General features: G+C 55.7%; 1 protein-coding gene across 21 annotated transcripts; it reads left to right on the top strand.

Annotated features, from left to right (window-relative positions):
• The first annotated feature begins 89 nt into the window (after positions 1–89).
• Positions 90–18,017, top strand: LOC141566418 (HLA class II histocompatibility antigen, DRB1 beta chain-like). Of its 21 annotated transcripts, none has more exons than XM_074310928.1 (8): positions 90–316; positions 13,478–13,747; positions 14,001–14,282; positions 14,601–14,711; positions 15,547–15,570; positions 15,704–15,858; positions 17,363–17,476; positions 17,523–18,017. In XM_074310928.1, exons 1-6 carry the CDS (start codon positions 217–219, stop codon positions 15,715–15,717), a joined length of 801 nt encoding a protein of 266 aa, XP_074167029.1. In that variant the 5' UTR covers positions 90–216; the 3' UTR covers positions 15,718–15,858; positions 17,363–17,476; positions 17,523–18,017. The 21 variants fall into 21 exon arrangements, with proteins under 21 accessions (XP_074167029.1, XP_074167025.1, XP_074167024.1 ...); XM_074310924.1 differs by having other exon boundaries at positions 15,704–15,932; positions 17,277–17,476; XM_074310923.1 differs by having other exon boundaries at positions 15,704–15,994; positions 17,277–17,476.
• Positions 18,018–21,849: the final 3,832 nt, after the last annotated feature.

Below are 21,849 nucleotides of genomic sequence, written 5' to 3'. Positions count from 1 at the left end.
GATATTAGAACATACCCTGACAAAAGAACTTCTGCCTGGGAACTGATGATGCAGGTCATTCCTAGTGCTAATTGGCTCTCTCCCTCCTGATCCATCCCTGGGGCAGACAAGAGAGTCTGTAAATTCTTAGTCTGGGAGACGTGGGGGGTAGTTTCCGTACAGTGAGGACCACCCCGACTGTTACGTCTCTCTGAGTCCCTGAGCCTCATCTGCAGGATGGTGTGTGTCTTGCTCCCCAAGGAAGTCTGGATACAAGTTCTGGCTGTGACCCTGCTGGTGCTGAATCCCCAGGTGGCTGCAGGCCGACACAGCCCAGGTAGGTCCAGAGCAGCAGCTCCCCGCAAACCTCAGGTGGGGCCCAGGGAGCATCCTTCTCTCCAGGCCCAGACCAGAGGAAGCCCTTGGGGCCGGATGGTGCTCAGGGAGATGGGCAGTAGGGGAAGCCGGTTTTCAGGCTCCTTTGGCCTGCTTCCTGTCCCTGTTTCCCTGAGGGTTCTGGGACTTGCTGCAGCTCCCCTCCAAGAGCTGAGAGCTCTAACCAGTCTATCAGGAATATTATCAGACACCGCCACCTTTCAGGCTCTGGGCTACAGCTAAGGACGGGAAGAAAGGCCAAGTTCAGGCCCTGCTCTCAGTTCAGCCTCACAGGGAAGACACAGGACTCTAGAGATAAGATATTTACGGGACAGATGGCACAGCGTCCCAGAGGGAACCAGAGGAGGTCAGGGAAGGAGCCGAGGTGGGAGTCGAGCTCGAAGTTCCCCTGGGAAGTCAGAGGCGCAGGTGGGGAGGAGGAGCGTTCTGAGCAGGAGAGGGTCAGAGAGCGCCCGAGGGGGAGAGGAGAAATGTAAGGGAGGAAGAACAGGTCAGTCGTGGATAGCAGCGCTGGGCTGGGGGCGGGGCTGGGATGGGGAGTTTAAGGAGGACGGAAGGGGGGCAGGTTGTGGGGGCCGTGAAGGTCGAGCAGAGATTTTGGGTTTGGTCCAGGCGTGAGAGGGAGTCCCTGAGAGCTTTAATTAGGGGTGACGTGGTCAGGACCGCCAGGGTCTGCTCCTCCTGTCTCAGCTTCCCCGTCCTGCCGTGCGCCTCCACGGAGTCTGCCTCGTGTGCTGGGAAGGTTTCCATTTGGTGTTCCTGGGGAGCAAGGGCAGACTTTCCTGCACCAATTTCCCAGGGACAATTCCGGGGCCTCAGGGAGGCTGCAGAAGGTGGGATCGCCCAGGTTTTCATGGATGACATCGTGGAGGAGGAGCAGGAGGGTGCTTCCATCTGGTACTGTGAGGATGGTTACAGGGCTGGGCTGGAGGGACCAAGGACCGGCCCAGGCTGGCTTGTCTCCTGTCTCCGGGAGCCCTTGGCAATGCTCTGAAAAGAGAGGTGTAAGCCCAATGCTCCCCTCCCCCCTCCCTGGAGCAGCCCCCATCCTTCGGCCCTCTCGGGTCCCCGCTGCCGCTGCGGCTCTCCCTGGAGCCCCAGTCTGCATGAAGGGGCCGCTGCCATGACCCAGCAGGGGGAGGTCCTGGGCAGGGGGGAGCCTGGGGTGGGACACAGTCCTCCAGAGGATGTAAGTACTGCGGGGGGGCATGAGAGCCCCGGCACTGCCCACGTTGTGTCCCTGCGGCCTGGCCCGGCCCCTGGGGTCCCGCCCTGCCCTAGAGCTTCCCCAGGAACCTGCAGCCCCTTGGAGCTTTGTCTCCTCCTGCCCCGGGGGAGAGGATGCCGAGTCACAGCCACTGTGCAGGGAGAGAAGGGGCCTTCTGGAGACAGGGTGTCGGGCCTGAGCAGGGAAAGCCCGGCAGTGGGACCGCCCAGGCCCAGCAGGGAGATGGCAGCTCAGCCAGGTGACAGCCCCGGAGCCCAGGGCTATCGGCCTGTGTGCAATGACCGGGTGCTGCCCCCGGGTGGGAGACCAGCCAAACTGCAGCACATTTAAGTAGCCTCGGAGTTAGAAGTCGTCCCACTTTTATCAAGCTTTTACTACGTTTTCCCTTTGTTACCTCTGGGGACACGAGAAAGATACAGGTCCCCGGGGATGCCAGAGTGCAAACGGATGTGCACAAATGAGTCATTTTCAGAACAATGAGGCAATAACGGCAGAGGGAAGGCACTAAATTGGGGGGACTGTGGAGGGCTCCTGCAGCTTCTAGACTGTGGGTCTTGTTCCCACCTCTGGGGGGCGTGACTGACTGAGGAGCATGGGAAACAGTGGTTTCTTATCGGTCAGGGTTGGATTTGTGCACCTGGGGTACACACCTGCACGTCCGGTCACGGGAAACTCCCTGAGGGAAAACGGGTAGTGAACTGAACGAGCCGGAGAAGCTCTGAGGGAGAAGGTGGGGTCTCAGCTGGGACCGAAGGAAGCGGGGAAGCCAGGAGCCAGGGGCGAGGAGGGAGAGTCCCAGCCACGGGGAGACGAGAGGAAATGCCCGGGGCTGAGAGAGGGAAGCTGGATCCCAGCGGGGGGAGGGAGGGAGGAGGGTCCTGGAGGTAACCGGAGCCACCGGAGGTTACTGAGCAGGTGGGGCCTCGGTCAGATCAGAGCTGGGGAAGAGTCATTTGTCTTCTGAGTGCTCTAGATGGGGAGCACTTTCATCACTGGTGCTCTGGAATCATGGCTGGTTATGGCAGAGTTACTGAGTCTTTCAAAGATGTTTCTCTGCCATATTTTTATTGTGTCCATTGTTCTTCTGTCTCCAGTCACTTCTTTCTGCATCAGTTCATACTGTCATTCAGCCATCAATCAACATTTACGAAGCACCTACTATGTGTCAGGCACTGTGCTGAGTACCGAGGAAGCAAAAAGAGACAAAAGCCAGAGCCCAGTCTGAGTGCGGGGGAGCATTTATTAGTGAGAGTTCGGATGTCCAAGAAAAGGGGCATCTGAAGCATTTCTAGAAGGAAAGTCAGGGTGAGGAGGTTCTTTGCTGTGTAGAAGGACCTCACCAGACCTGAGCCAGATGGGATTCTCTGCAGGTGATTGTCACCTTCTTCTCCTTCCTTCCCCAGGCAGACACCTGCACCAAGGTCTGCACTCACTGCCCCCCTCCTCTCCCTCACTCCTCAGTCTGACTCCCCACCTCACTGCCCTCTCCCAAGTGACCCAAGAGCTCTCTCTCCATGGCCAAAGAGGACGATCTTTTCTCAGGCTTCATCCCCCATGAACTTTCCACTGAATCTGACACTGTCAGCCACCTTCAGCTCCTGGGATTCTCTCCTCTCCGGGATTTTGGGGCTCTGCTCTCTCCTGGTCTCTCATCTGTTCGCTCTTTCTCAGTGCCCTACAAAAGTTTCTCATCCCCATCATATCCCCCAAGTGAGGGTGTGTCCCAAGGCTTTCTTGTCTCCTCTCTGTGACTCCATCCGCTCTCACAGAGCCAATTCCCATCTCTGCTCAATGACTCCTAGATCTGTTTCCTGCCTAAGTCTCTGCCCAGCACCACCTGCTGCCTCCTGCTTGTTTCAATCTGGATGTCTCTGAGCTCCCCTAAGCACATATTCAAAACCGAACTCACTGCTTTCCCCCCAAACCCACGCTTCTTCCACACTTTTCTATTCCTTTATTTTTATTTATTTAGTTAAAGCTTTTTATTTTCAATATATATGCATGGATAGTTTTTCAACATGGACCCTTGCAAAACCTTGTGTTCCAAATTTTCCCTTCCTTCTCCGCACCCTCTCCCCTAGATGGCAGGTAATCCAATATATGTTAACTATATTGAAATATGTTAAATCCAATATATCTATACATATTTATACAATTATCATGCTGCACAAGAAAAATCAGATCAAAAAGGGAAAAAATGAGAAAGAAAACAAAAAGTAACAAATAACAACAAAGAGTGAAAATGCTGTCAAACTTTTCCATTCCTAATGAGGATAATACAATTCTTCTAGATTCGTGGTCCATGACTCTGGTTTTCTCTTCAGTTCCTTACTCTGCCTCCCCCCACAGTGTCCCTGCCATAGCATCCCTTACATGTGGCGGATGAGAGATGAAATAACCAAGGAAACAAATGTTTGCGTTTCTGAGCATCTGGATTCATTAAGCAATGTCTGCCAGTGACTCAATAAGTCAGGACCAGATCTCCTCAGCTTAGGGCTGGACTCCAATAGAGGAAAAATTGTTTATCAAGTAAGAGCCATGAATTTTAATTCATTAAAAAAGAAGCAATACAACATTAGGCCACTTGAATTCTAATTGGAGGAAAGATTAGGACTTTCCAAGTTGCAAGGGGAGAGCAAACAGGTGCAATTCCCTGAAATCAGAACAAGAGGCCCTGCTTTTCCCCAGGTATCTGTTAACAAAGGAACTTGGGACCAATAACTGATTGATGAGGATGGGGCAGTTTCCAGATAAATCATATTCCATTTGTATAAGTGTCTACATATACGTGTACCGATGTAAAATTGCGAGAAGACTCTCTGCCTCGTCTCTGGATCTGCTCCGTTTCTGCTCTGCAGAACCCAGGGCCTTTGTTAAGGGTCTCTAGGCAGCAAGAAGAGGGTGGCCATCCCCCAGGCACTGTGCAAACATGAAATAAGGTTTCCTTCCTGTCATTTCCCACAGTGGAATACAATTTTCTCACAAGATAGAAATTAGACTCTACCCACAATGGAATAGAAAGGGAACTGAGCTAGCCCCAGAAGTGAGTCACAGGGTGGGATGAAGAGGGTGGGACACTGGGCAGAGATGGGTTTCTCCTCTCTTCTCCACAATGCTGAGGCCGGTTCGAGAGAGAGGGAAGAATTTGCCTTCTCAATGCTGTGTTAAACCAAAGTCTTTATTGATTAGGAAAGGGACGCCACAGCGTCTGCTGGAAATGAGCTTCCAGGCAGAAAAGCCTTACTGCAAAGAGTAGAATTTTGGAGCTTCATTTTATACACACACAGGATCATAAAACAGAATTTGTATCTGAAAAAGACTTTTCTGCTTCTAGAGGATATGGAGAAGTTTGATGTCAAAGGGGTTTCTCTGGATACTGTAAGTCCTCCGAAGTTTGTGTAAGAAAGGGATTTTTCTCTAGAGGAAGTAAGATTTTGTTGGTGATTTACATACTGGGCTGTCTGCTTTTCTTCCTCTTCATCTCCCCCTCAGACAATGAGCACAAGTTCTTCTGGGAAAGGGTCACCTATCTCAATCTAGCTGCTTCCTGCTGGAAATGGGCGTAGAAGGGGGGGAGGAGGGGAGACTGGGGATCTGAAAGCGACAGCCGCAGCGTCCCACGGATGTGGAGTTTGTACATCAGCTGTCCCAGGATCCTCAGGTCTTAAGAGAAGCTGGAAGGTAGCAGCTCGGAGCCTGGAGGAAACAAATCTCAGGAGCAATCTGAAAATGCAGGGACCAAACATGAGCAAAGGGACAATAACCAGAAGAGGAGTTAGTATGGGGGCCAGTAGAGACCATATCCAGGAACTCCACCCAGAGGAGGAGTTGGGGGGGGGGGGGGAGAAGCTGCTGTGGATGTCTGGCGTCCAGGCAGCTTTCTGTAGGATTCTCTCAGAGCACAGCTCAACTTTCCTTCAGTTGTTACTGTACATACAGCAAGAGGTGTTGACTAAAGCCCAGACACCTCCCCTGAGGCAAGAAGATAATCTAAAGCCATAGGATTCTCTAGGACCATTTCTGCCCAGGAGTCAAGAGATTCCTGGATCTCCCTCAGAGAAGGAGCCGTTTCCCAGACAAATTGTTGATTGTGGCTGTCAGATCAGAGAGGATGTTTTCATGTTCCAAGTACCCCACAGGGAAGTAGTATTCCCGCCCCTTTTTCCAAATACCACAGAGCATTCTCCCCAAATCCCCATTTATGTCTCCTCAGGGCAGGGGTTTCTGCATCTGGCTCCGGCATTGTACACTGTAAAAGGGCTGACTGAATAAGCTAAGGTACAAGACCCTAGTGTCTGAAAGGGTCAAGCATCGGGTGGAGAGAATCACAGGAGGGGAGGGTTCTGACCTGGGGTGTCTCTCTTCACGGCCCCTGAGTGGTTCTGGAGGGGGATGGGGAACTTAGCAAAGAAAAGCAAACCCCTAGGTGGGCAGAGGGTTCCAGAGGCGAGATTTTGAAGCCGTCTCCTGGGGCCCATGGATGAGCATAGCCACAAAGCCTTCTATCAGTGGGAGTGTTAGTTTTCAGAAGGTTAAGCAGCAGCTTTAAAGAAGGAGGCATAGAAGCTGTTGCCAGTATAATCTCGGAATGGGTTTCCCACGGTCACTTTATGAAGGGGTGCATAATGAACAGTGCGCCTGCCCTGGGACCCTTTCACCCAGCTGGTACAAGCCGCCGAGGTGACACTGGGGCAGGCCTGAGAGAGCTCAGGCTCTCTGGCACCCGGGGTTGGTGGTACAGGTCAGTCCCCATGGCGGGGATAGGAGCCCGGCCATCCTGGGGAACAGTGACATCCGCTGTCTCTATAGTGGGGGGAGAGTGGATGGGAATCCTTCCCAGCCAGACAGCGGGGGCAGCGGGGGCAGAGTAGTTCCCCTGGGGGTTAGCTAACACAAAGGGGTGGCATCCAGGGAGGGGGTCGGGCACGTGGGACCTTTGCAAGGAATGCATCGGGCCCTGTCTGTGGGCCACCCTGGGGATGGTGATGACACCCCCAGTCCCCGCAGAGTCCCCTCGTCTGACCAGGAAGTTGTCTCCCCAGTGTCGAGGCCCCCAGAGTGAGACCAGGAAAGCTGGAGAGAGAGCAACAGGAGTAGAGCCCTCACAACGAGGAAGGAAGGAGATTAGGGCGAGAGCCTTCTTTCTCCAGCGTTTGTCCAGGAGACTTGCAGAGCAGAAACTTCAGGTGCTCCGTGGGCTCCCAGGAGTACTCTGGGGTATCTGAAGGAGAGGTAACAGAAGCAGCATGTTTAATTCTAGGAATATGAGTCCAGCTGGGGGCCCTTCCAGCTTAACTGCGGTGGGAGTGGTTGGAATAACCTGGTACTGGCCTTTCCACTTTCCACCCAAAGGGTCGGCTGCCTGGGGCTTCCAGGTTTTCAAATACCCCACATCTCCTGGATTGACGGGGAGGGGATTGGGTGTGAGGCTTCCAGGGGCCTAGGGACGTGCTCATTTGCATACTCAGAGAGTGCCTTTTGACATGCACCCAGCTGAGTCAGGAACTGAGTGCTTCCCTGCAGAACAGAGTCTATCAGGATGCAGAAGTTCAAAAGGACTTAGTTTAATTATTTCCTGGGAGCGATTCTGACTCTCAGGAGCCCCAGTGGGAGATTCTTTATCCAGTCCTCCCTGGTCTCCAAGCAGAGTTTAGTCGGGACCCTCTTAAGTGTGTGATTCATTTTTCTGCCTTCCCAGAGGCTTGAGGACGCCAGGCAGAGTGAAGATGATAGGAGAGTTAAGTGCCCTGGCTCCCCGTGAGTCACCTGAGAGATGAAGGCCGGCCATTGCCATTCTGCAAAGAGCGGGGCAAGACAGAGCACAGAATGATCTCCTTCAACAAGCATTTAGATACCTTGGGCTTCCTCAGTCCTGCAGGGAAAAGCTTCCACCCAAGTGGTAAATGTATCAACAAACACCCAAAGCAGTTTAAAACCTCTACAGGGGGCGTATGTGTGAAGTCTGCTTCGCCTCCTCACCAGGTCCGGCCCCTCCTCACCAGGTCCGGCCCCTCCTCACCAGGTCCGGCCCCTCCTCGGGACTGGCTTCAGGAGGGGGGGGGCTTAACAGCTCCCTAGGATTCCCCTGGGCACAGACTGGGCAGGCCCCCACACCTGTTTGTTTCCCCCAGCTTGTGACCAGAAGAAACTCACCAGGGAGTGGAGAGCCTTTCTCCCCCTGTGCCTGGCCTGGTGGAGACCAGACATCAGTTTCCAGACTCTCCTCCGGGATTAAGAGGTGGTCTGAGAGTGTCTGGAACCGCCTGGAAGGAGAAAGACTGTATCCCCTTTCCTTGGCTAAAGCCGTTTCCCTCGAGCTGTAGGGCAGAACAAAGGGGTCAGACAACTGGAGAATTAAAGGAGCCACAGTCAGGGGTGAAAGAGCAGCAGTTCTGGCAGCTGAATCTGCCAGCCTGTCTCCCTCAGCCTGAGGTGACTCTCCCTTCTGGTGCCCCTCACAAAATGTGACCGAGCCCTCACGGACAGCCTGCAGTAGGTGCAGAATTTCTCCCGCATGTTTAACCAGCCCCTTTCTTTCCAGATAGCTCCATGAGCATGCAAAACATGAAAAGCATATTGGGAGTCAGTGTGAATAGTGACTCTCCTCCCCTTCCCCAGTTCTAATGCCCCGGTTAATGCTATGAGTTCAGACTTCCGAAGTTCCAGGGGGCAATGACTCGGCCTCCAGGGTGTTGTGAAGAGATCCCACTGCACCACCCGCCTTTCTCTCCCCATTCTGGAGAAGGCCAGACCCGTCTGTGAACCACTCCCCGTCCGGATTCTCCAGGGGGATCTCCCTTAAGTCAGGTCTGCTGGAGTAGACAGAACAACCATGGACAATAGCTCCCAGTGGAAAGACGTCAGGGAGAAGAGTGGCAGGACTTAAAGTGAGGCAGACTCGGAGAGACAGGTCAGGGGTATCTAACAGGAGGGCCTGGTACCCAGTGAGCCCCCTGCTGGAGAGCCACTGATGGCCTTTGGCTTCTAGAGTGCTTTGGACTCTGGGGGGATTAGGACCTCTAAGGCTGGCCCAAGGTTAGTTTGGAGGCTTCCTCTCTCAGCAGGGCTGAGGCAGCCACTGCTCTGAGGCAGGAAGGCCATCCTGGGGAAGCCGAGTCCGGCTTCTGTGAGAAATAAGCCGCAGGCCTGGGATCAGGTCCTAGAGACCGAGTGAGAACCCCCAAAGCCCGTCCACGCCTCTCATCTACATACAGAGGGAAAGATTTCTGTAAATTAGGCAAAGCGAGGGCCGGGCGGATGTCGGTTTGGCTTTAGGTGTTTTAAACCCTTAACTTGCTCTGGTCCCCATTCAAGAGGAAGGTTATCAGGACCTTGAATAGACTCATAGAGGGCTCTGTATTCCAAAATTAGGGATCCATATTCTACAGAAACTGGCCTTACCTAGAAAAGTTCGCAGCTGCTTCTTTGAGGCCGGAACTAGGAGGCTTAAAATAACCTGTTTCCTCTCCTCTGTTAGAGATCGAGGGTGAGATGGTGACCCTAATAGTTGACTGACTGACAGGCAATGTGGGCCTTCGTAGGGAGACCCTGTGTCCCGTGGCGCTAGAAAGTTTAGGGTCTTTGTGGTCGCTGTCAGGGACTCCTCTCTGGGGGGCCGCAGAGTAAGATGTCATCAACATATTGTAGGAGACTGCTGTCTGGCAGTTTAATATCTGGTAAATCTCTTGCCAGAGCTTGCCCAAACAAATGCGGGCTCTCACAAAAACCCTGGGGCGAGACAGTCCTAGTGAATTGACGGGGAAGTTCCTTGGGCTTAGCCCATTCAAAAGCAAAAAGGAATCTTGAGTCCTCATGCAAAGGAATACAGAGAACCGCATCTTTAAGGTCCAGGGTGGAGAACCATTGTGTATCCCCTGGGATCTGAGGAAGAATGGTATATGAACTCGGCAGGATAGGATGAATGGGAACAACAGCTTCATTACAGGCCCTCAGGTCCTGCACTAGGCGGTAATCTCCGGCTTTGTGACAGAAAGAATCAGAGAATTACAGGGGGAGTGACAAGGAAGCAAAAGTTTATATTTAAGGAACTTGTCTAGTAGAGGCTGTAATCCCATCCTGTGTTCCTGCTTAATCGGCATTGGCCCCTATGAGGAAATACTCTGGGATCCCACAAGTCAATGAGGGCTGGGGTCACATGCGGGGCTCCTCCGGGGATACCCTGGTCCCCCACGGAGGAGTCTGTTTCCTCCCAGATTTCACAGGGAATGTGGGAGGGTCTGGGGAGGAGCACAAAGAGATTGTCTGGAGGCTGAAGCAGAGAGAAATGAGCTCCCCGTTTTTTCATTAAATCCCTGCCCATCCATGGGCTGGGACAGGAAGGGATAATTAGGAAAGAATGTGGAAACATGAGGTCTCCAAACCAGCATGGCAGGGGGAGGGTTTCCAGGCAGTTACGGTGTCTCCCCTCAATTCCCATCACTTTATGGGGGAGCGAGCGGTACCCGAATGTTCGAGCAAAACCAAAAGAGAGGCCCCCTACTAAAAAGGAACGAAATTTGCACACCTGCCACATCCAAGATCACCCTGGGCTCGGCTTCACTGATGGGAGAAGAGGGGCCATAGCCGGGCCCGGGGCCCTGTCACTCCAGGTCTGAAGGGGTGTGGAGGGCAAGCCTGGGGGCCGTGGTTCTCCCCTTCTCTCCACAGTCGCTCTTCCAGTGTCCTTCCCATTTGTGTCGGGGGAAGGGCCCAAAGGGCGGCTCCTCCTGGGGCAATTCCTAGCCCAGTGGCCGTGTTGATTGCATCTGAAGCACAAACCTTGGGGTCCATTGGAAATGGTGCAGCCAAAATCTGGGCCTGCTCCTTATTCGGTGCTGTCTCTTTTCAGTCTCCCTCTCCATCCCTGTTATTAGATACCCCAAAGGCGACTTCTCACAATTGACTCATGGGAGTCTGGGGTCCTAGAGCCAATTTCTGCAGCTTTTGTCTTTTATCAGGGGAAGATCATTAATAAAATGCAGGCCAAGGACAGGAATCCCCTCTAGAGAAGTGGGGGCAGATTAGTGTATTTCCTAATAGCCTCTACAAGGAGACCCTGAAATAAAGCAGGATTCTCATCAGCTGCCCGGGTAACTTCTCTCAGCTTCTCGTAATTCACTTGCTTTTTTTCAGGCCTTCAGTGAGACTGGTTAGGAGATGATCCCCCTTCTCTCTGTCACCAGTCCCCTCCTGATAGTTCCACCCAGGGTCTGCCAGGGATACACCAATGGCCCCTGCCTGATATCTCCCAGGAGAAGAGGAAGCCAGGGCATCAGCAAACTTCTGGGCCAGGTCCCAGATCCTCCTTTTCTCCTCTAGGGTACAAGAAGAAGATAGAATATGTAACATCCCCCCAGGACAGATGGGATTGGAGTGCAATAGCCTTGAACCCTCAATAAACTTGGTGGGATCCTCAGAGTACCTGCCTAGTTTCTCCTTAATCTGGGAAAGATGTGACATGGAGAAAGGCATCTGCTCTCTAAGCCTCCCCATCCCCAGCTAGCCCCTTCCCTCAAGGGGAAGAGTTTAGAGGGCTGGGTTCTCCAACACTGGAATTTTAGAAGGAGAAGGTACGTCAGGAACCAGAGCCTTAGGGGAGGCAGAGAGGTGAGAAGTCGGGGTCTGAGAAGGAGAAGGTTCCTCAGGAACCAGAGCAGAGAGGTCAGAGGTCGGGGTCTGAGAAGGAGAAGGTATGTCAGGAACCAGAGCCTTAGGGGAGGCAGATAGGTCAGAGGTCAGGGTCTGAGAAGGAGAAGGTACATCAGGAACCGGAGCCTTAGGGGAGGCAGATAGGTCAGAGGTCAGGGTCTGAGAAGGAGAAGGTACCTCAGGAACCAGAGCAGAGAGGTCAGAGGCCGGGGTCTGAGAAGTAGAAGGTACATCAGGAACCAGAACCTTAGGGGAGACAGAGAGGTGAGAGGTCAGGGTCTGAGAAGGAGAAGGTACCTCAGGAACCAGAGCAGAGAGGTCAGAGGCCGGAGCTGCAGCTGCAGCTAAGTCAGGTTCTGGGGAATGGGTAGAAGGGGAAGGCTGGGAGGCAAGGCGGCCTGAGGAGGAGGTGGGAGGGGGCAGGAAGAGGAAAAAGGAGTCTACTGCTCCTCCGAGAAGGACTAAACATCTTAGCGTTACCAGAGTCCAGCTCGGGCGGAGAGGAGGGCTGAGGGGTGTGGGATCCCTGATCCCCCTGTTGGTAAGGGGGCGGCTCAGGAGGCGTTAGGAGGGTCCTGCTGAGCGCTGCCAGGGGAGGCAGACGCCCCTTGCACCCCCAAAGGAGTGTAGAAGAGAGGGTCATTCCAGGGATCACCGTCCATCTCTAGTTCCTCCGTAGTAAAAACCGCAGTTTCGGATCCTGGGAGAGGCCCATAAAGGCCCGAACAGAAGGAACTTCATCCCTCTGCCTCGTTTTCTGCAAAATAAGTGTAATTCCCCAACAGCAGTGAAAGTGACGGAGCCGGCATCGGCCGTGTGTCCCGTCTGTCTAACTTGTACTGAGCCAAACCGCACTACAAAAGTGAAGGAGCCTTTTGGATTTTGAGCCTTTGAGGCCCAATTTGTCCCTCTTTCCCAGGAGAGGGCCCAGTGGTGAATCTTTAGGCACGGGGGAGCGGAGCTGACCCACTTTTGCCACCGCACAGGCCGGAAACTTCCCGACTCTACAGCTCGACCTTTAGCAGCCGTCTCTGTCAGCTCCAGCAAATGGTTCTCCTTTAATTAGGGGGCAATTTGTGCACATTCAGGAATCGTTTGCACCCAGCCTCCCGAGCCCAGCGCTCCTCAGAGCTACCCAGCTCCCGGCCGCTCTGGCCCAGCTCCCGGGGACGGTAGAACGGCCCCCGCTGTAGAGGGAGACATTTGCCGCCCAAGGAAGAGGTGGGGCGCTGGGCAGAGACGGCTTTCTGCTCTCTTCTGCGGGAGACGACGCTCCTTCTCCACGCCGTGTGAAAGTCTTTAGTGATTAGGAAAGGGACCCACAGGGCGGGCAGTGAGCTTCCAGGCACAAAGGCCTCACTGCAAATAGAGGCTTGGCGCTTCATTTTGTACACACGCAGGATCATAAACAGGATTTGTACTTGAAGAGACTTTTCTGCTTCCAGAGGACGCGGAGAAGCGTGTATGTCAGAGGGGTTTCTCGTTGTCTCTAAGTGCTCCGAGTTAGGGTGAGAAGGATTTTCTGCAGGGGACATTCACATACTGGGCTGTCCGCTTTTCTCCCTCCTCGGAGTCGGTGGGCGTCCCTCAGTGCGTACTTTCCTTTGTGCTCAGAGGCCCCGGAAAAGCCGCAATCCTCCCAGCCAGACTGTGGTGAAGGCCGCCAATCACTCTCCCCGCCTCCCCTTTTCTCTTCCAGAACTAAGCATCCGTTTCCTTAAGAGCAAATCTAAGGCACTGCTCTCTTCAGGGACTGACGGCTCCCTGCCGCCGGGAGCTGGGTCTAAATGCAATGAGGCTGAACCGGGGTCTAGTGGCAGTTCGGGGCACAGGGAGTCAGACAGAGCTCCCCTGCAGCCCCTTTGGATTCGGGGCCAGGATACAGAGCGGGAGGGGTCGTGGGGGGGGGGGGGGATCAGAGATCCTGGTAACCTCCCGGGATTGTCGGCCCCAGGCTGGGGGGCTGAGCGGCCGCGGTGACGCCGCAGACAGTTCCGGCTGAACCTGAAGGTCCGGGCTCCCGTCCTCCCTCCATTCCCACTTTGTGGTGTGACCTGGGGAAAGATGCTGGCGGTCTCTGGGCCTGGGGGGGCGGGGCTGAGCCTGTGCAGGAAGAGGTGGCGGCTGTGGGCGGGGTGTCGTGGGTCAGGCCCAGGCTGCGGGCTTGGGTTAGGGGAGGGGGAAGGGAAGGAGTCCGTCAAGGCTGACCCGCCGGGGTCTCCACAGTGCACTTCACGGAGCAGGGAAAGGCCGAGTGTCACTTCGAGAACGGGACGGAGCACGTGCGGTTTCTGGAGAGACACTTCTACAACCGGGAGGAGTACGTGCGCTTCGACAGCGACGTGGGGAAGTTCGTGGCGGTGACGGAGCTGGGGCGGCCGGATGCTGAGTACTGGAACAGCCAGAAGGACTTCATGGAGAGGGCAAGGGCCGCGGTGGACACTTACTGCAGGCACAACTACGGGGTTGTTGAGCCCTTCTTAGTGCGCAGGCGCGGTGAGTGTGCGCCGGGGAGGGGAGGGAGCTGGGGGACAGAAAGGGGGGGCCCAGGAGCAGGTACAGAGACAGGGACCCCAAGAGCAGGGGAGAGACTGGGGGAGAGCGGGGACACAGGAGGAGGAGGGAAGAAGGGGGAGGGCGGGATGGGGAGACAAAGGGGAGAATGACTGGGGGTCCCGAGGACAGAAACAGAGGGGAGGGGGCGGGAAGCCTCTCTGGCCCCTCCCTCAGGAGCTCCTCCTTCCTCCAGTCCAGCCCCAGGTGACTGTGTATCCATCCAAGATGGCCGCCCTGGGACAGCACAACCTGCTGGTGTGCTCCGTGGGCGGCTTCTATCCCGGGGACATCGAGGTCCGCTGGTTCCTGAACGGGCGGGAGGAGACGGCCGGCGTGGTGTCCACGGGCCTGGTGGGCAATGGAGACTGGACCTTCCAGACCCTGGTGATGCTGGAGATGACGCCCCGGCGGGGAGACGTCTACACCTGCCACGTGGAGCACTCCAGCCTTGAGGGAGCCGTCCTCGTGGACTGGAGTGAGAGCGAGCTCCCCCTCCCCCGCTGCTCTGGGACCCCCTCAGTGTCCCGGCCTCTGTCTGCCCCACGGGGCGCTGCCCCCTTCCCCAGCACAGCCGCAGCGGCCGCAGAACCGAGAGCTGGGCACGCTGGGGGTTGTCTCCCCAGGACCGAGATCAGCCCGAGAGCCCTTCCCTCTGGGCGGGGGGATGACGTCAGTGCCCCGAGCTGCCACTTCCGGGTCCGGAGGGGCTCCCCCTGCCTCCCCTGGACAGGACTGACTTCTCGGGCTCCCCGCACCCCCTGCGCGGTTTGACCCTCGGTGTCTCCCCTCCCAGGAGCCCAGTCTGAGTCTGCCCAGAGTAAGATGCTGAGCGGAGTCGGGGGCCTCGTGCTGGGGCTGATCTTCCTGGGGGTCGGCCTCATTGTCCACAAGAGGAGCCAGAAAGGTGAGAGACTGTGGGGGAGCCTGAGCCCCGCCCCGGGGTCTCCTGCAGGCAGAGAGGGGCCTGGGCTGGGCCAGAAACCTGCCCGGTCAGGGGGAGGGGGGTCTGGCCCAGCTCCTCCTCCCCAGGGCTCAGGGGTCTTAGGGAGTCCTGTATCAGCAGAGCTGGGCCTGGGAGGGGTCTCAGGTCCAGCCCCGCCCCCCCCCAACTGTAGAGGGAGTGCTCCCTCCGAGCAGTGTCAGCAGCTGTAGAGGGAGTGCTCCCTCCGAGCAGTGTCAGCAGCTGTAGAGGGAGTGCTCCCTCCGAGCAGTGTCAGCAGCTGTAGAGGGAGTGCTCCCTCCGAGCAGTGTCAGCAGCTGTAGAGGGAGTGCTCCCTCCGAGCAGTGTCAGCAGCTGTAGAGGGAGTGCTCCCTCCGAGCAGTGTCAGCAGCTGTAGAGGGAGTGCTCCCTCCGAGCAGTGTCAGCAGTTGTAGAGGGAGTGCTCCCTCCGAGCAGTGTCAGCAGCTGTAGAGGGAGTGCTCCCTCCGAGCAGTGTCAGCAGCTGTAGAGGGAGTGCTCCCTCTGAGCAGTGTCAGCAGCTGTAGAGGGAGTGCTCCCTCTGAGCAGTGTCAGCAGCTGTAGAGGGAGTGCTCCCTCCGAGCAGTGTCAGCAGCTGTAGAGGGGGTGCTCCCTCCCAGCAGTGTCAGCAGCTGTAGAGGGAGTGCTCCCTCTGAGCAGTGTCAGCAGCTGTAGAGGGAGTGCTCCCTCTGAGCAGTGTCAGCAGCCCCTGTGCCACGGGGCTCAGGTCCCTTCCGGGGCTGAGATTTACATTCATCTCTCTGTCTCCTTCCTTTCCCAGGAAATCGGGGGTCACAGCCAGCAGGTAAGATCCTCTGACAGGTGCTCACTGCACAATCTGTGCCCCAGGCCGGAAGCCAAGCAGGTGGGTACATGTGGTTCTGCCCGTGGCTCAGACCCACGTGGGTCCTAATATGACTGTTCTCTGTCTTCTGCAGGGCTCCTGAGCTGATCCCTGAGGCTGTGTCCCCGGAGCTGCTGCCCCCCTCAGCCTCCCCTCAGCCTCCCCCCTCAGCCCCCCTCTCAGCCTCCCCTCAGCTCCCTCTCAGCCTCCCCTCAGCCTCCCTCCAGCCTCCCCTCAGCCCCCCTCTCAGCCCCCCTCTCAGCCTCCCTCTCAGCCTCCCTCTCAGCCCCCCCTCTCAGCCTCCCTCTCAGACCTCCCTTTCAGCCTTACTCTCACCCTCCCCTCTTAGCCTCCCTCTCAGCCTCCCCTCTCAGCCTCCCTCTCAGCCTCCCTCTCAGCCTTACTCTCACCCTCTCCTCTAAGCCTCCCTCTCAGCCTCCCTCAGCCCCCCCCTCTTAGCCTCCCTCTCAGCCTCCCTCTCAGCCTCCCTCTCAGCCCCCCTCTCAGCCTCCCTCTCAGCCTCCCTCTCAGCCTTACTCTCACCCTCTCCTCTAAGCCTCCCTCTCAGCCTCCCCTCAGCCCCTCTCTCAGCCTCCCTCTCAGCCTCACCTCTCAGCCTCACCTCTCAGCCCCCCTCTCAGCCTCCCCTCTAAGCCTCCCTCTCAGCCTCCCCTCAGCCCCCCTCTCAGCCTCCCTCTCAGCCTTACTCTCACCCTCTCCTCTAAGCCTCCCTCTCAGCCTCCCCTCAGCCCCTCTCTCAGCCTCCCTCTCAGCCTCACCTCTCAGCCTCACCTCTCAGCCCCCCTCTCAGCCTCCCCTCTAAGCCTCCCTCTCAGCCTCCCCTCAGCCCCCCTCTCAGCCTCCCTCTCAGCCTCACCTCTCAGCCTCACCTCTCAGCCCCCCTCTCAGCCTCCCCCTCAGCCTCCCTCTCAGCCCCCCTCTCAGCCTCCCCCTCAGCCTCCCTCTCAGCCCCCCCTCTCAGCCTCCCTCTCAGCTTCACCTCTCAGCCCCCCTCTCAGCCTCCCCTCTAAGCCTCCCTCTCAGACTCCCCTCAGCCCCCCTCTCAGCCTCCCTCTCAGCCTCACCTCTCAGCCTCCCTCAGCCCCCCCCTCTTAGCCTCCCCCTCAGCCTCCCTCTCAGCCCCCCCTCTCAGCCTCCCTCTCAGCCTCCCTCTCGGCCTCCCTCTCAGCCCTCCCTCTCGGCCTCCCTCTCAGCCCCCCCTCTCAGCCTCACTCTCAGCCTCCCCTCTCAGCCCCCCTCTCAGCCCTCGCCCTCTCAGCCTCCCTCTCAGCCCTCCCTCTCAGCCCTTCCTCTCAGCCCCCCTCTCAGCCTCCCTCGCAGCCCTCCCTCTCAGCCTTACTCTCACCCTCCCTTCTAAGCCTCCCTCTCAGCCTCCCTCAGCCCCCCCTCTCAGCCTCCCTCTCAGCCTCCCTCTCAGCCTCCCTCTCAGCCCCCCTCTCAGCCCCCCTCTAAGCCTCCCTCTCAGCCCCCCTCTCAGCCCCCCTCTCAGCCTCCCCCTCAGCCTCCCTCTCAGCCTCCCCCTCAGCCTCCCTCTCGGCCTCCCTCTCAGCCCCCCCTCTCAGCCTCCCTCTCAGCCCCCCCTCTCAGCCTCCCTCTCAGCCTTACTCTCACCCTCCCCTCTAAGCCTCCCTCTCAGCCTCCCTCAGCCCCCCTCTCAGCCCCCCTCTCAGCCCCCCTCTCAGCCCCCCTCTCAGCCCCCCTCTCAGCCTCCCTCTCAGCCCCCCCCTCTCAGCCTCCCTCTCAGCCTCCTTCTCATCCTCCCTCTCACATTTGGGGGCCCCTGCTTGTGGCCAGAGCTCCTGGACTTTAGTCCCCCTGACCCCTTCCCCAGATTATCTCCTTCCCTGCACCTTTAACTCTTCAGAACTCTAGGGAATTCCCGATAGCCACAGAGACCCCCCTTTACCTCCTTTCTGTACCGGGTTTTATCATTTTTGTCCCTTGAGCCTCCCCCATAACTAGGAGGCTGAGAATCAGCTGGGACCTGGTGACACAGAGACAGAGTGGGGGCCAGAGGGAGGAAGCTTCAGCCCTGGGCATCCGTAGCCTCTGTCACAGTGAGAAATGCCTCCAGAGGTGACATTGCCGTCCACCCCTGGGGCCTCTTGTCCATTTCCTTCCATGATTCCTGCAGAGCCGATTACCCAGCATGCTTCTGGTCTTCATTTACATTTCTTGACATTAAATGGAGACAGTGTCCCTCGGGGTGTCTGCCCAGGAATCCGTAGCTTTCCCTGGGTGATGCCCCCTCATTCTGCTGACGTTCTCTCTGGTGACTTTCCTTCTGTCACTTCTGCTCCGTTTTTCTTTCATGATCTGCTGTAACCTCTGGTTCCCTCTCATGTCGCTCTCCATCAAACTCTTAATAAATTAAAGTTTGAGTAATACCTTTTGTGTTTATATTCTATTCATTGCTTAGCATAGACCCTTCCCCCTTTAGCTTTCCCTCATAAGAACATTTTTACTCGAGTCCACAATAACCATCACATAGATCCCATCTATCTAAATGTATATGTGTGATAGAGCCGCTCAGTCTCCCCACTTCTTCCCTGAGATGTTTATTTTCTCTTTTCTGTGGCCAAATTGGATAAGTATAATGACGTAACTTTCACCATCATTTCCCTCATCCCCCGTTTTTTAGTTTTTAGGTTTCTTTCCTGGTTCTGCTTACAATGTCAGCGCCACACCAAAACCCGAATCACTTCCATGTGAATTGTCTTAGGGAATCCCAATGATCCCCTAGCAGGAAAAGGTACCAGACGCCCAGGCCGAGCATTCAGACACGGCTGCGGTAAACTCCACTGGCCACATTGTTCCAGTGCCCAGTGTGTGCTTGCCAAAAAGACTCTTCTGGAGAACTCACGCAGGGCAAGGGCTCACCTGGTGATCAGAGAGGTGACACAAGGAGTCTCTTCATAACTTTAGAAGTGATTGCAGGACAGTGGGAGGCACTGGCACTGTACTGATGAGGGTACTATGAAGAGGTCAGGCAGGAATGGGTGGGCTTCCTTCTTGAGTTCTGAATGAAGGAATTCTTTAAACCCAGAGGCTGTAGTTTAAAAAAGGGGGGGGCTTTATTATTAAAGAAACAGCAAGAGGGACTGTCTTGGAGGGCCTATCTTTCTCAAGGGAGAGATCTGCAAAAAGTCATTTTATTGAAGACCCATTTTATGTTCGAGTCTAAGGGAAGGCCCAAGTAAATGTGAAATCTTGCTGGGGGTTGTGACTTCCCCCAAGAAAGCTTATCTTGCTCTGAGAGAATGGGAGACCATTTGGGTTTGTAGATCAAAGAGCATTTTTTTTTTGTAATTTTACATAATTTTACAGGCTCACTCAGGTCACATAGAGTTCACTCTCAACATCTACCCCCTCAAGCAATAAGCTTGGAACAGGGAGGAGGGTCTCAGGTCTTCTGTAGCCACTTTCTGCTGAGAGGGGTCTTAGAGCTGGCCCTAATTTAATTAGGGGTTGTGCTCGAAGGAGAGAAATGAGATCTGAAAACAGCAGCTGCAGCACCCAGTGAGTGATATTATGTTTGCCCATCAGTTGTCCCATGATCCCCAGTTTGCAGGAGAAATTGGAAGTTTGCAGCTTGAAGCCTCCAGGAAAGAAATCTCACGAGCAGTCTGAGAATGCAGGGGCCAAATATGAGCAAAAGGCTAATAATCCGAAGAGGAGTTGGTACAGTGACCAGTAGGGGCCATGTCCAGGAACTCCACCCAGAGCAGGACTGGGAAGGCGGGAGAAACTGCTCATGGACGTCTTGCATCCAGGCAGCTTTCTGTAAGATTCTCTCAGTGCACAAGTTTCCTTGAGTTGTTAATGTACGTGCAGCAAGAGGTTGACCAGAGCACAGACACCTTCACTAGAGCCAAGGAGATAGAGTAAGACTATTCGTTATCTAAGACCATGTTGGCCATTGACTGCAGAGATTCCTGGATCTCCCTCGGAATGAGCCGTTTTGTGGGCGACCTAATGGATTGTGGCTGTCAGGTTGGAAAGAAAGCTTTCATGTTCTAAGTATCCAACCCAGGGAATCAGCTTCCCAGCCCCTTTCTTCAAGTACCACGGAACATTCTCCCCAAATCCCTGCTTTTGTCTCCTGGTGGGGGGTGTTTGTGTCTGGGGCGCTGGCATTGTATACAATGAAAGGGGTAATCGAGTAGCCCAGGGAGCAGGACCCACAGTGTTTGAAAAGAGTCTGGTACCTGGTGGGGAAAATCACAAGGGGGGAGGGTCCCAGTTGGAGGCGTTCCTCCTAACAGGCCCTTAGAGACATTGGAGGGGGATGGGGAACTCACTTTGCAGAGGAAAGCACATCCCTTTGGTGCACAGATGGTACCTGAGGTTGGGTTCTGTAACCGCTCTCCTGGTCGCTCGGCCCCATGGATGAATAAAGTCACAAAGCAATCTATCCATCTGAACATTAGTTTTCAGGAGGTGATGGAGGAGCTGTCAGGGAGGGGCCATAGAAGCACTGGGAAGGAGCTTGCAGGATAATCCCGGGATGGGTTCCCCACAGTTACCCTTGGGGGAGATGCATGATCGTGGGTGCACCTGGCCTGTGACCCTCCTGTGCAGCTGGTGCACGTCCCCGAGGTGACCTTGCGGCAGTTCTGAGAGAGCTCACACTCGCCCCCACAGTGTTGGAGGTACAGGTCAGTGTCCCCACCTCAGGGATGTAAACCTGGCCATTGTGGGAATCTCTCTGTGGTGATGTGTAAATGTGAGATCCTTCCCAGCCAGGAAGCAGGGGACAGCGGGGTCAGGGTAGTTGCCCTGGGGGTTGGAACCCTCAGTAGAAAAGGGGAGGGCCCCAGAGAGGAGACGGTGACCTGTGGGAATGGGACCCTTGCAAAGAGTGCATTAGGCTGCATCTGTGGGCCATGCCGGGGGTGGGGAGGACACCCAGCAGTCCTGGACACCCCCATTCCCCGCAGAGTTCCCTAGTCGACCAGGAAGTCTGACCCTCATTGGTGAGAGCCCCCAGAGTAAGACCAGGAAATCTGGGAAGAGCAGCAGGAGCAGAGTCCTCATGGTGAGGAGGGGAGGAAATTAAGATGCTTTTTTCTGCATTCCTTTGCATCAAGACTCCCAATTCCTCTTTGCCTTTGAGTGGGCTAAGCCAGGGGAACTCCCCCCCCTCCTCCCCCAGCTAACCTGGACTGTTCTGCCTCAAGGCTCTTGGGACAATCCCCACCTGTTCCAGCAAGCATTAGCTAAAGATGTAAGGGAACTGGAGCAGCCCTGCAGCAGACTTATCCGATTTGTGGATGACATTTCGCTCTGCAGCCTCATCAGAGAGGAGTCCCTAACAGCGGCCACAAAGCTCTTCCATTAAACATGCGGGAGAAATTCTGCACCTACTGCAAGCTGTCCCTGAGCCCAGAGAGGTCTGGGCCACATTCTGCAAAGGGCCCCAGAGGGGAGGTTCCCCTCAGGCTGAGGGAGACAGGCCGGCAGGTTCTGCTGCTGAAGCCGCTGCCCTTTCACCACTGACTGTGGCCCCTTTAATCCCGGCTGCCTGAGCCTTTTGTTCCTTCCTATGGCTCATGGGAAAAGGCTCTGGCGGGGGAGCGGGGCACAGCCTTTCTCCCTCTGGTTTCAGCCGCCCTCAGACACCTCTTAGTCAGAGGCGAGTCTGCAAACTGGTCTCTGTCTGCTCCAGGCCCCGCCCCTGGGAGAAATGTCTCCATTCCCTGGGGCAGGGCGTTTTCACTGGCCACGAGCTGGGAGAAGATCAGACAGGGCCCAGTCTGTGCCCAGGGCAATCCTGAGGGACACCCTGTGTATTTCCTGGAATCTGGGAGAGGATCGTGTATGAATTAGGATATGGGGTGGATCGGAATGATGCTTCATTAGTAGCTCAGATCCTGCACCATGCAGGAGTCTCCATTTGCTTTTCTAACAGAAAGAATCAGAGTATTACAGGAGACTGGCAGGAATCAGGAGTTTAAACTTAAGCAACTTTTCAATCAGAGGTTGCAATCCTTCTCTGTCTTCCTGCTTACTTGGGTCTTGGAGTCTCCAATTAATACTCTTGGATCCCCCCACAAATATAGAGTAGAAGGTATCTAACCCCTTATTGTACAGATGTCTGCAGCAAACGCAGGGGAGAGCTTCTAGCCACACTGTGCAATGCCCCTGTGACAAGGAAGGCGCAGCTTCCCTTCTCTGAGTTTTGGTTTCCCCACCCCGGAGTGAGAGCAACACCCCTTT

Source organism: Sminthopsis crassicaudata, chromosome 4 (assembly GCF_048593235.1).
Source record: "Sminthopsis crassicaudata isolate SCR6 chromosome 4, ASM4859323v1, whole genome shotgun sequence".
Classification (NCBI taxonomy): domain Eukaryota; kingdom Metazoa; phylum Chordata; class Mammalia; order Dasyuromorphia; family Dasyuridae; genus Sminthopsis; species Sminthopsis crassicaudata.
Note: the sequence above shows the minus strand (reverse complement) of the source record. Positions and strands in the feature narration are given on the sequence as shown.

Bases quoted from the DNA above. Each gene is read 5' to 3' on its own strand.
- LOC141566418 (XM_074310911.1), top strand. From the start codon at position 217: ATGGTGTGTGTCTTGCTCCCCAAGGAAGTCTGGATACAAGTTCTGGCT. The intron at 317-13,477 runs GTAGGTCCAGAG...GGGTCTCCACAG, and splicing joins TGCAGGCCGACACAGCCCAG to TGCACTTCACGGAGCAGGGA. The intron at 14,712-15,546 runs GTGAGAGACTGT...TTCCTTTCCCAG, and splicing joins CCACAAGAGGAGCCAGAAAG to GAAATCGGGGGTCACAGCCA.